This window comes from Pholis gunnellus (assembly GCF_910591455.1).
Source record: "Pholis gunnellus genome assembly, chromosome: 4".
Lineage (NCBI taxonomy): Eukaryota > Metazoa > Chordata > Actinopteri > Perciformes > Pholidae > Pholis > Pholis gunnellus.
This window is the reverse complement of record NC_136530.1, coordinates 12,777,666-12,791,126: the sequence shown is the minus strand read 5'-3', so window position 1 is coordinate 12,791,126 and position 13,461 is coordinate 12,777,666. Positions and strand designations below refer to the sequence as shown.

General features: G+C 39.6%; 1 protein-coding gene across 1 annotated transcript; it reads right to left on the bottom strand.

Annotated features, from left to right (window-relative positions):
• Positions 1 to 1,109: 1,109 nt before the first annotated feature.
• gipc3 (GIPC PDZ domain containing family, member 3) lies at positions 1,110 to 12,369 on the bottom strand (the record flags this gene model as incomplete). The annotated part of the gene is made up of 6 exons (XM_079158455.1): positions 1,110 to 1,261; positions 2,735 to 2,816; positions 3,584 to 3,693; positions 8,411 to 8,591; positions 8,684 to 8,869; positions 12,073 to 12,369. The coding sequence occupies 6 exons, from the start codon at positions 12,367 to 12,369 to the stop codon at positions 1,110 to 1,112; spliced, it is 1,008 nt and encodes a 335-aa protein (XP_079014581.1).
• Positions 12,370 to 13,461: the final 1,092 nt, after the last annotated feature.

Sequence of the window (13,461 nt, the reverse complement as noted above, 5' to 3'; positions counted from 1 at the left end):
AATGTTATTTTAATGTTAGTGGGCAAGAAGACCTTCATATTTTTCAGGCGAAATTGCTGCAGGGAACTCCACTTAACTTTTTTTTTAATTTTTTTTATTGTGGGAATTATGGGCTTGATTCCTGTTTGACCGTAATGATCATGTGGGAAAATATGAATTGCAGAGCAGGGTCATTCAGCAGGGAATGTGTCCCCTGGTGTTCATTCTCAGATGCTTACACTTTCCAATGACAATTGCGATTAATGTCTTACAAGTTCAAGTTCAGATACTTACTTAGAGGCACTGTGGCCACTTGATTATTTAAACAAAGAGTGAACCAATTATATATAAATACAATGGCAACCTGTTTGCAAACATATTATAAGTTATAGATCATGTATGTAGATCTCTAGTTTGTAACGGTTATAAATCAGGGAGAAGTAGACTAACACATTCTGATTTTGGGATGACCCAAAAATGTTTCCTTGCTCCTCTCCTGTTGTTCTCCTGATCTTCATCAGAGGAAAAAGGTTTATTGTTGCCTATAACTTCCTTGATTCCTAGATGGCTGGCTGATTGTCCACTGTTTTGCAGTTGTGTTTCCTGACACATTGTTAACATATCCTTTGCATAATGGTCTCTGTAAGGGATGGCGCCCTAAAAAACATTGGTAAACTTTTATCTTTGATCAAAGTGGGAATTGGCCTGTATTGTGGACCAGCTAGTTTCACTGTCACTGTTTTTCCTAAACAAGATCATCAGCTAATTGCCTACACCGTAATGGTTCATTTCAATCTTTAAATTTCAGAACAAATGTGTTTTAAAAACTACACAGCAATCATCTGTCTTTATTGTAAAGATTTGTCAACATTCAGGGAAACATTAAGATTGATTATTGCCCTATCGGCAAATTATTGTAATTTAACTGTTCAAAGGGAAATGGTTGAATTAATTGTGGTCCCTGTTATGGTTATAAAGGAAGTCATTAAAAATGAAAAGCTTCTACGCATTCTTGTTTTCCCAGTTGGATGAACTAGAGAACAGAGCGCTCTCTCTCTCGCTCTCTCTCTCTCTCTCTCTCTCTCTCTCTCTCTCTCTCTCTCTCTCTCTCTCACTGTTATAGTAAATGTCTACATTCTACCATTCTTGACGTCTTCAATAGCCCCCCATACATCAAACAAAAACACATCAGGGAAAGCAAAATCTCCCAAAACTGAGTCCAAGGCCTCTGCAAAGTCATCAGGGTTCTTCTTGTCTTTGCCGGCTTCCACGATGGTGGTTGCTGCAGAGAAGAAGGGATGCGACAGATTTTAATTAGTCCAGTTTTGACTATAGCTATTGTAAGTTTTCTTTCTCAGCAGCCAAATCCAAAACAATGCACCAAATACTCATTTAGATGTCCTATTATAGTCTTTTTCCTCATTAAATTGGTCAATTAATCATATGATTTACAAGGGAGCAATCTCAATGATTTCAAACTGTATTTATGAACCACCAAACATAACATGCATATAAATGTGCACCGCTGCCTTCCAAATGTGCAGGAAATACATTCAAAATCTCCTAAAAATTGTGTATTTTAATGCTTTTAATGTTAATCAGCAGGCAAAATGAAATGTTATCCCCAATATGAATGCACTGTCAGGCTATTTAAATCTGCTGTCATTTATGTTTCAAAACAACTGGACCTCAAAAAGAGTTTGTATGCTAGCCAGATTTCTATGTGCCTAAAGATATACGGGTAAAAGGATGGCTTTTCAAGTACTTTTTTCCCCATTATTTTGAAAGTAACACAATATTTCTATATTATATAGGATCAAAACTAAGTATAAAACAGAGAGAAGAGCAGATTAAGAAATCATGAACCTGTTTTAAATGCGGTCTAAACTGTCAACCGTCTATTTGGAAATCAGGCCATTGGCCTTGGAGGTCTATGGGAAAGGGCAAACTGCTATCACTGGCCATTTTAAATATGTGTCCCACTCAAATTCCTGAATCTTCCAAGGGCCCTCAGCATGGAGAAGCCCCGTTCATGTGAGCTGACAACACAATAAACTACAATGATTTAAAGTGTTTCGGTTGTTGTGTTCTTCAGTGTATGAAAGAAAATAGCCCGCAAATTATGCTGCTAATTGCTTTTTATGTCAGCAATAGTTTATTCCATGTACTTTTTTTCTGAAACTTTTCAAATCTTGTTGCTGTCTTCCATAGCAGGTGAAGTTTGCTCGACTGAGCATAAAATGATATGCATGACATCGCCATGAAAACTGAGCAAACTTCATCCACAGGAATACTGTGAGGATGCAGATGAAAGCGCTGGAAAAACAAAACTGATCTGAGCTGAAATATTTTTGTCAAATAACTGTCGTTCTTGCTTCCTCCACCACGAAACACTGAATACTGAAGACTCAAAGAAAATGTACTCAAAGGTCAAAAGGGTCAAGGGAAAGTAAGTTCTCCTAAAATACTAAATGACTGTGCACACACACATTACAGCTCCCTGGAGGAAGGTGGATTGTTTGTGGCGAGAATAAATCCTGAGGAGGCATTTTCCTTTAAACTCGACCCAGATATGAAGTGAGCTGGCCTATCTCAGCATGCGAGAGAGGGAATGAGGCCGTTTGTCAGTCTATCATAGCCCACAGTAGACCCAACTGACTCCTGTTTGTTTGTGAACATCCGTTCAGCGATGGCAAACGTAGACTCAAAGGTGATGTCTATTTTAAGGACCCAAGATTTATGTGGGTGATCTTACCCAGCTCCAGATCTCTGATGCCCATGTAGCTCTCCAGCAGATCATCCACTTTCTTGGTGGCCTGTTCTTCAAACTCATTCTGCTGGCAAAGCGAATGGGGAAAATACAGAGGTGTTGGTGAAAATGTTGTGGTGTTCCCACTCTAAATATGGTGATAAAAACTCTGACAGCATTCCTTCTCATTCCAAAACATGTGAGAGACAATATTATCTTGGGCTATTGTTTATCACTTATCTTTATGTTGTATAAATATATCAAAGTTACAGTTGAAGTTGAGTATTGCTGGGTGGTGTTCACGGCTTCTTGGAATCCAGTGAACTTTTTCACCCTTTGAATTTTCTCCAAGTGGATATGGTCTGTGTATTCACTTCATAGTTCAGTGTTATGTGAGACATCCTGCATTGAAGTGTAGGAAGTGAGAATTACTTTGTTTACAGAGGTCACTTCCAGCGAAAGTGAGAGAGACATTGTTCGATGAGAAATTACATTAGATATTGTGTGGCTGTGTATGTGTGTGTGTGCTTGTTTATGTCGGACCAGAGTCCACTGGGTTCAGTTCAATCTCCACTCAACACATCCAAAAACCTCAAATCAAATAATGTTCAAGACAAGATCAAAAATTATCTAATCTGCTGTAAAATAGAGAGGAAGACACTACAGATCATTTAATAGTTGTGCGTGCGTGTGTGTGTGTGTGTGTGTGTGTGGGTGTGTGTGTGTGTGTGTGTGTGTGTGTGTGTGTGTGTGTGTGTGTGCGTGTGTGTGTGTGTGCATATATGCGTATACATGTCACTGACCGAATACATCATAGTTAAGCAGTCATTGTCCGGCAAAGCGTGTGAAACTCACCACTTCCTGAACTGTTGCAGCCCCCTTGGAGCGAAGACGTAGCGTCTCCCTCCCGTTCACCATCTTGCCCTCAGTAGATTTTGGCGCTCTGGTCCTCATTCCAATCATGTCTAAACACACACACAAACATGATGCGAACCATTAATCAAATGAAAGAGACTATCTTTTTAAGTTTAGGTTTTTGTGGGTGTTCTTCTTCTATCATTACCCAAGAAACTGCTGTGCTGTCAGAAATCAAAACTCCAAATACACAGTATGGTTCCATGAGAAAGAGAGATTAACAGAGACCAAAGCGAGGCACCATAATTCACATTTCCTTGTACTAATGTGTATTTCCTGTCTCACAAATGACAACACATTCATCCTCAGTTTACCAGAGGGCACCCCAATAATGCTGCTAGTTTCATAACATGAAATATTGTTTGAATAAGTAATACTTGGTAAAGTTATGACAATGCATTGATAATTCAATTTCAGTTTGCAATCTGTTGTGATGTTGTGTCTCATCTAAACAAAGAACAGCGTTGAAGCCAATCATGTTTTGGGATTTTTATCTGTTGCCTGTTTCTAACTTTGTTTTTGTTAACAATGGCCTTGTTGACTGTGAATCAGCTGATTACCACATCATCATGTCCTCATCCAAGTACATGCCTTCCTGCAAAACTAACAACATTCCCATCAGCCTCGGCTGTACTTTGTGTTTTAGGGATAATTGGCAAATGTTAGCAGGCTAATGCACGCAAGGTGGCGAACGTGGTTAACTTTATAGCAAATCTTGAAGTTTGAATTGTGAGCATGTTAGCCTGCTGATGTTAGCATTCAGCATAGCCTCACACAGCTGCTAGCATAGCCGCACTCTTGTTTTGACAAGTGGAAGGCTTAACTTTCTTGTTCAAAATAACAATTTGAGCCCCAGGGTCTGCTTGAAAATGCACATCTGTTAAATCCTTTCATGAGGGATGTCAGAAGTCACCATCAGCTACGCTACGTCACGCTAACAGTGTATGTGACTGAGAGCAGCTACTCCCCCCCCCCCCCCCCCCTCTATGAGTTACCTTGTGTGACCTTATAGAAACTGACATGGAATAATACATAACCTTTATTTAGACAGATAATCTCAATAGTGTAGACAAGTGACATCAGACCCGAAGCTTACTGTTGCCTACACTTGCTGCTAAATGGAATTGAATGTACATTACAAATGCATAATTGTTGGAAACCATGACAATAAGGTTCTCTGTACACCACATAGTATTCTTAAAATAATATTTCGAACATTTAGGGCCATATTGAAGTCCCAGCTCTGTTACATTCAGGAGTCTAATTAGTGTAATACATAATTGTACACATGAAATCTAATTCATCCTATGCAGCCATCATGTGTGTTTCAATTATTGAGAGATTTACTTCACGCCCATGAAAACTGTGACTGGCAGGTTTATACAGAGAAATGAGGGGATGTGTTTTTGCTCTGCTCATAACTTGTGTCAAAATCTAAACTGCTAACTGCTACTCCTGTTTAACTGTAGACAAAGCTATACTGAATGTCTAAGGACAGTTTATGTTGATGTTACTTCCAAAACCAGGTTGTGGTTTGACAACATTCAAGATCCTTTGCATAAAAATGTGCATAAAAGGTTTCTGTTTAAGCCTCTTTATCATGAACACAGTAGCTCACAAAACAACATTTTTAAGTCGACATGGATAAGTTTGAACATCGGCAGTTCCATGACAACTGAGCAAACTCACTCCGCTAATTAAAACCGACTCCTACAGTCGAAAGCTTCAGAACAAGGGAGCGAGTACCTATAGTTTCAATAACATCAGTAGGCATGGTGGCAATATTCTATACTTATTGTTAACAGGAAATAAGTGTGTTGACCATGGATTTAGCTTGGATTTAGCCTCCTGTCTGAAAAGTGATACTGCTGACAGTCTGCTACATCCACTCTGAAAAGGGAACTTCCTTTTTTCTTCTCTATGTTCTACACCAGATGCAATAAATAACACACGTATTGTTCTTTTGACAGATAAAATATTTCTTGGAAGGGAAAAGGGAAGAGGGCGCCCTCATGGTGAAAGAGACTCTCCTGAAACAAGGTCACAGGTTCAAAGTGAACAAAAACTTGCTCCGTGTAAGAGCAGATTTTGGTCATAAATGAGAGGCTGATACTGAGTGATGTCACCAAATATTTTACTTAAAAAGATGAGATAAAATTCTCAGACTCAAATCATAACTAATCTATTCTCAGTATACATATATACACACATTAGGAAATACAGCAAAAGTCAGAGAAAGGAGCCAAACCAAGGTTTTGCTAAAAACAAAGTCACTTTTACCCAATGAATGTATGTATCTATTTTTATTCCTGGCAGAAAGGTAGCTGAAATGTATATGAAAGTTTATCTCAGGCTCTCTAGCAGCGAGGAAAGTATAACAAGTACACTTGGATCAAATATTTATAGCTTCTTTGGCACTGAATTCTGTGTGACTGCAAAGTGTGTGAAAAAGTGCGGCGCTATGCATTCTCTCTGAGTAAGCGATTTCATTACATTGGAATATATTGTTCACAGTGTTACATTGTGGGGACTCTCTTCCCCTATGTGCACAACAATTCAGTCCTCATAAGATCTTTTTGGGGGGGACTTTATTTTGGGGTTAAATGTTATGGTCATGGTTAAGGCTAGTGTAAGCCTCCAGGGAACGATTGTAAGTTCTCACAACAGTAGTAGTATAAATGTGTTTATGTGCTCCTGTACTATATTTGTTGATGCTATATTAATGTTCTAGATATTGTTTGGAGAACCTTTAAGGTTAAAGAAGACGTTTTTGTCTTATGATGTTTATTTTAAGGGTTAGCGGGTAAGGAAGGCATGGTGTTCAAATAAAGTCCTCTGTGCTCGTGTGTGTTCCTGTCTATGGAGGGTGCTTCCAGGAAGTTGTTTCTGTATTCCCATAAAAGATTTGCTTCGTTTCTGTTCTGCATGTCTTATGCCTGGAGTTGAATTGTAAACTAAAAGAAACTTAAAATATTGAAATGCATTGCAGTGCAGTATCTACTTTTTGAAGAGCCTCGGATTCTCCTGTGGTTGCAATGTAATGAAAAATACCTAAAGCTTTTTTTTAATGTTGTCTGGCTATACATGATTGAGAATGAAAGCGTATTTCAGTAACTGAATTTACAGAAGTTATTTCCGATGCTCGTCATTTTTCTCCAAAAACTCTTACCAAAGTACTTCAGTAATTTCTCTGCAATATTTCAGATTAGTCTGGTAAAAAAAAAGAGCTGTATTTACTGACAACCATATTTTCCCCTGCAGAGCCACTTCACAGCATCTTCTGTCACACACAATCCTTTATAGGCTGAGGCTTAACAGCCACTGACTTAATACTGGTCAATTAATTGTAGCTGCATAGTTTAACAACTTTTCCATGCTCATTGGCCAGTTATCTCTAAAATATTCTCCTCTTCATGTTTGGCTGTTGAGATATGGAAAATTACCAGAGAATGTTGACATCCATCAACCACTGGAGGCAGCTATGGACAACAGGGTGGGTCCTCCTGGGAATAATCTGTTGGTGCTCGGACAGTGCTATCATAAAAAAGATATACCCTGCGGAGGAAGCTGTTTAGTGAATCACTGCCAGCGCAAACTTCCAGCATGTGCTAAGAGTTTAGGATTTATTTTTCCCTGCTGTATTCACTTCCCGGTTCTCAGGAATGAACTAAGGAAGGGTCAATAAGTCATTGTGAAATGATGCCAAGCAATAGTGGTATGTATCTATGGTACGTGCTGAAAGCATTTTAGCATACGGTCAGGTCCTAGTTTGACTTCAGGGTATTTACATAACTCTGACAGCAGTGGCGGCTGTTCAATAGAGGGCCATGGGGCCTGCTCGTCATCTCCGCTTGTGTGCATGTCTCAGGCCAAATCCCAATGTCCCCCCTAAACCCTCAAACCCTGAACCCTCGAGGACTTCCTGACGTCACCTGGTGAGTGGGTGAGTGTGAGAGACTGTGAGGGCTTGAAATGGTGTAAATAGGAATGGGACAGCACTTTGCTGCAACGTATCACGTTACCATGAAAACGACAACAAATAAGATGTACAATTGTGGGTATTTATTTTATAGTTTGTACTCCCTGATTTGAAAGTCTTCCAGGCTCTTTCCTCACAAGATGAGAACTTCATACAATCTATTTATTTGTTTTTTTCAATGACAAAATCAAATATTTGATGAATAAATAAATAAATATTCTCTGATTTCATGTTTATTTTTTGTGAGGGATGAGGAGGTAAGGAAACATGAGAACACCGGGGCACACATGGAGAACTCTGTCAAGATAGCATATCAGGCAAAGTGAACATCTTTTCTTGTACATTGTCCTCAGTCTTATCTGCTTAACTTGGTCATGGAGGCATCAACATTTAATTGAGATGGTAAATTAACAGTGAAAACTCATCATAGCTTATATCTATATATGTATGTGTGTGTGTTTTATATTATACTGAATATTAATATATGATATATATATTATACTGAATTGCCTGTGAGGGTGACAAAAATAAGATGTTATTTACTGCTTTTTTTCATGTTGGAATAAATGCAAAGTAGTAATGCGTGTTTGATACCTTTTAATTTGTTTGCATTAAATCATACTGGGATGTTTGCTGAAATTGATTGGATGGCCCTACCTAGAACATTTTCCACCAGCCGCCACTGTCTGACAGGTCATAATTGTTGTCTGGTCAGCAGCAATGGGTCAGACCTGCCCGTTTGGTCGCGACAGTGAGGCCCAGTCATCGAGAAAATATTTTTTACTCACCAAAGGCCTTCTTGGGCCCCACCAGGCGGAGAGTGAAGGGTATGCCTCTAGGTTGCTCTTTTAGCATCTTCGCCACCTCGTAGTGTCGACAGCCTACAATACTCTGGTCATTGATGGCCTCGATGTGATCACCAACACATACTGTCTTCAGCTGGTCTATGGTGCTGCCTTCCTTTATCCTCTGAAAGAAACAAATTGTGAAATTCCCAGTTTGGAGCCTTCTACAAATTGAGATAACAGGGCTCAGCCTGATTAGCTCTGTCACTTGTTCACCTTGATGAAAGCATATCCAGCTCCATTGTCTGTGATAGTGAGGCCTAATGCGTCTTCTGTCTTTGTCACCTCCACCTCCTTGGTCTCCCCTCTGACGTGAGCGAAAATGAAGTCTTCCAGTCCTATCTGCCCCCCCAGTAGCTTCTGCATGTCCACTTTGTGAGAGTTGAGGGTGCAAAACAGGATCTAAAGGGAAATGCACCAAAGTTAGTTCGGTGTTTCTGTTAATCAGTGAGATATCAGATTGTTTATGATATGATGTCCAGAGTTTACTCTGCAATAAAAAAAGATTACAACTCCACCAAGGTTATTATTATTATTATTATTATTAGAATACATTTACCATTTCTAAATCTTAATTATAAAAACAAAACTTAAAACAATGTATTATAATATTACAAAAGCAAAAAGAGCCCTTCAGAATGTCTGTGGCTGTGTTGTATAGAGACTAACCAGCAGAGGGCAGTAGAGCGAAACATTTGATTTAGCTGTCGTTGCCATTTTGTTAAGAGTCATGAATGTGACAACTCATTAAAAGCCTTTGTATATCTCAAGATTAATGTTTATGTCAGTCATAGCAAACAGACTATTTGGTTGAACATGTTTTTCTTTGTTGTAGAGGTTAAGTTCTTAAATCGGGGTTTGTAGATTCAAAATGATAAGGAGCTGATAGTAATCAACACTTAAGATGAAGATTTGGTTTTCTTAAACATATTAGTCATCACTTGTCACTACATCTCAGGTGTACACCATCTAATATTAATCATGTATTGAAGCAAATCATATTGTTGGATTGAACATCTGACTCTCTGACACCATCTCTACCCTTTTTTTATAGTTTATTAATAGTTTAGAACTATATGGTCTTTGATATTGAAAATAACTTGTGTTTGCAAATTTAATTTTTTTGGTATTCTGAAACCTGAGGTTAAAGTTAAAGTTTTAATTTATAATCCATTATGGAAATTCGAGATAACCTGAGTGAACTTGTATCTCTGTTGGAGCAGTTCCTGTTAGATATTGCTCATAGTAATTCTCTTGGCAAGTGGAACGGTCTGACTGCAGTCCAAGGTCTCTTTGGCATCCAGCCGTACAACTTTATGCTGTTTAGTCCACAGGAGGTCAAGGGAACTGCTGTACTTCTCACTATCACCAACTAATTGCCTGTTATTTCCCATAGAAAGTCTTGTATCTTGAATGCAGACTCCAGTTCAAGGTCTTATAGATATGCATGCAGCTAAATTAACTTTCATTTATACAGTGCCAGACAAATCTATTCAATTATTGGTTGAAGACTTTTATTTATCACTCTAGTGTTTTGCATTTGATATAAACTGTTTTTGAAAAAAGTGCAAACTCTGACCTCAAACTTAAAAGTCTCAACGTTTGAAAGATTGTTTTTTACTATTTAATTGCATTTATTTATTTAAAAGGGACCATGTACAGTTAAAACATAAATGTCACCATTCGATGCACTGTACCAGATTGTAGTTTAAGCTAATTTGCATCTGCAGTCCCTTGGCAGGTCAAACAAGGACAAGACAATAACACAGTAAAAGGAAAAGACATAATACAAAGATATACCATAAAAAACAAACAAGACACCCAATACATTTGTCAATAAAATCAAGTCAGTTAAACATGGCCTATGATACGATAAACGGCCTCCTCGATGTAACAGGACAGTCGCAGGACCCGCCACTCTGCAACTCCACGATGCCGCCATGTTTTCCTTTATGATTACGCATTTGTTACAAAGTAAGGCTCCAACCCTTGCATTGTTTACTATTATAGTAATCTATCCGACCATTTATTTATTATCTAAACTGCTTATTCTTTCAGGACGGACGGAGACTATCCCAGGACACACTTGGCAGAGTTTACCGTGGACAGGCCGCCAAGCTACCACAGGCTTACATATATAAGAAGACAAACACATTCACAGGAATTGTCTAACAGGCCAATATCTGGTAGTTGCCTGATAAGATCATCAAGGTTAGCTCCTATGAAATGTACATCGGTCTCTTTCCCTTCATCTCCAGCCTTCATGATGGCCTTCATAACATTACTGATAAGTATTAGATAAGGTCAGAGTTGAATAGTTATTGCTCTGTTACCATAATGGAGAACCATGCAGAGCAGCACATCTACCGCTATCCACATGCACAAAACACGCACAAACATGCACAAAACATGCACAAAACACAAAACACAAAATCGGCACAAAACACAAAATCATGCACAAAACACAAAATTGGTTGCCGACAATTAAAGCCCTACTACAGTCTTTCCTCAACCATCAATTTCCTCCTACACACTCTGATGATTCTACTGCTGCATCCACTTCCATCTGGTCTGGATAAGTGCAATCAAAATGCTTGTATGAAATCCAAAAACTGAGCACAGCCATGATAAGTCTGTCTGTGACATCTGTATGTGTTAGCCTGTGGCCTTTGGTTGTGTTGAGCATTAAGAGCAGTATCAGCCTGCAGTGTAGTTTGGCCAGCCCTGACCTGCTAAAGGTTTAGTGACTAGACTTCTTCTCAAGGATTCTGGCCTTGTGAGCAGCTTCCTGCTGTAACCTGACTGCAAACCACTAAAGTGCTACGAATTGACTGTTTAGTTCCATCATTTTATATTTACCTGAAATGTACTTTTATTGCATCTAAAACAGTGTTTTAGAAATAGTTACTTGATGAAGTCTTTAGATATTAAGTGTAATGTTCCGCCTTCAAGTATTCTAGATGGGAACTCCATTTTTACTCACAAAGGTCGGTGTCATGTGGAGCACTAGTCCGACTATGAAAACCGTTTTTCTAATGTGGTTCAGGAGGAGCCTGTCAAGTCTGAGAAAACAATCCGTGTGATGTCATCAGTGTTTATCTTGGATTGGGCTTGGGTGACACCACATTATAAGAGAAAACCTGTGTGTTAGGTACAGTAATAGTCATTTTAAATAGCTTAACATGTTGAGGATCTTTAGCTCAATGTAAGTGAGCACTTAGTATCTTTTTACCCTTTTTTTGTTGTTTTAATAACTTTCAAAGCAACATTTTCGTCACCTGGTTTTGTTTTGCTCTTGTGTTGTATGTGTGGTGTTTACTGACCACGTATTATTATCTGGTTATTTGTTTCCATTATTGATCCTGCAGACTTAGACGAGTACAAAGTCTGGCAGACAGTAGCGAGCTCAAATGATCTTCAACAGTGCATCATGGAAAATAGCCTAGAATGGAAACCTAATACCTATTTGCAGCTGGCCTACCAGCTACAAATGCAAGATAGGAATAACACCTTTCTTTTTTGTTATCTCGATCGTGTCTCACAAAACTGGAAACCACAAATTAGCCTTATCATGTTTACATGCAAAGCCGGGGTTTTTTTTGTACCTCTGAGGGTGAAATGTTGAACACTTCTGCGATCTTGGTGTACAGCTCCTTGACGTTTGTGAATCCGTGAATGCGGCCTGTCGGACTCCCGTGAGCCAGCTGGGTGTGGAAAATGAGCCTAGGCCTCGGGTATTCTGGTGGCCCTGGTGGTGGTGGTGAAGGAGGAGGAGGAAGCGGAGGCGCTGTGGCCTCCACACAACCCTGATTCTGGCTCTGGTTCTGGGCCTTTTGCTCCTCCACTACCTCGACCCCTGCTGCCCTCGAGTCCTGCGGGCTCATAGCCTCCCCGTTCTGCATCGGGCCCCAGCTTAGGTATGGTCCTCCTCTTGGAGCCCCGGTGGTGCACTGCTCCGGCAAAGAGAGAAACTCTGTCCTTACCCCCGCTTAGCCGAAACAACCACCCAACCAAATAGCCACCCAGAGCTTTGGGGTGAAGAGCGCAGATGAATTAGTGATGAGAGTAGCTCGGTAACAGTAGCTGGAAGAGGCCAGCCAGACCCTGCTGGGTAGAAACCCAACACCCTTTGAGATGAGGATTGTATGTGTTACACCTGAGCTTCTGGCAGCTCACGCATAGAGAACACAAACAGAAACACATCAGCTAAAGGTTTCTTCATACACATGACACGGTTAAGACTTTAATCTTCCGTATCAGTCTGGGCACGAGACATACATGTCCCTGAATATGTGAACATCCCTCTGAAGTGTGAAATTGCCCTGCATATCTGAAAAATGGTTTCCAAAGTGGGCCGCTTGGAGATGGCCACAGACAATGTCCCAGTGTTAGGGTAAGATGATATCATTGGATATGGGAGAAAGGTGCTTCCCCCTTCGCTGGCCTCATTGAATGATATTGGCTGTTGCTGGGGTGAATCCTTGGTGATGCACTGACCTTTTTGACCCCACAGACAGCCCACGCATACGAAAGATGACAGTTACAGCCGCTAAACAGATGTTTGATTCACGTAGGAATGTAATGCTTCTTACACTGGCAAGTTTTTAAGCATCAGCTGCCAACCTTACTGTACAGAAATGTGCATACACATGACAGGAAAGCCCGTAAAATAATAATAAATAACACAAGATATCTTGTTCATAAGCTCCCAGATCCAATGGAGTATCTTGACTCGGAACAAAATGCCTAATTTACAAGCAACAAATAATGGTAATAGTGCTCATGTACTGTATAATGTATGATGAGACAGACATTTCCTTTATAACTTGAATCTGAGACGGTTGGAATAAAACAGATAAATGACTTAAATAGCTTGGTAAGGGGATTTCCACTCATCAGATGAGCGTACAATAACAGAAGGATGTTTTACTAACAGTTCTTTTGAAATACCCCAAAAAACACAAAATCCAATTCTGTTGTGCGGATAGTCTGTG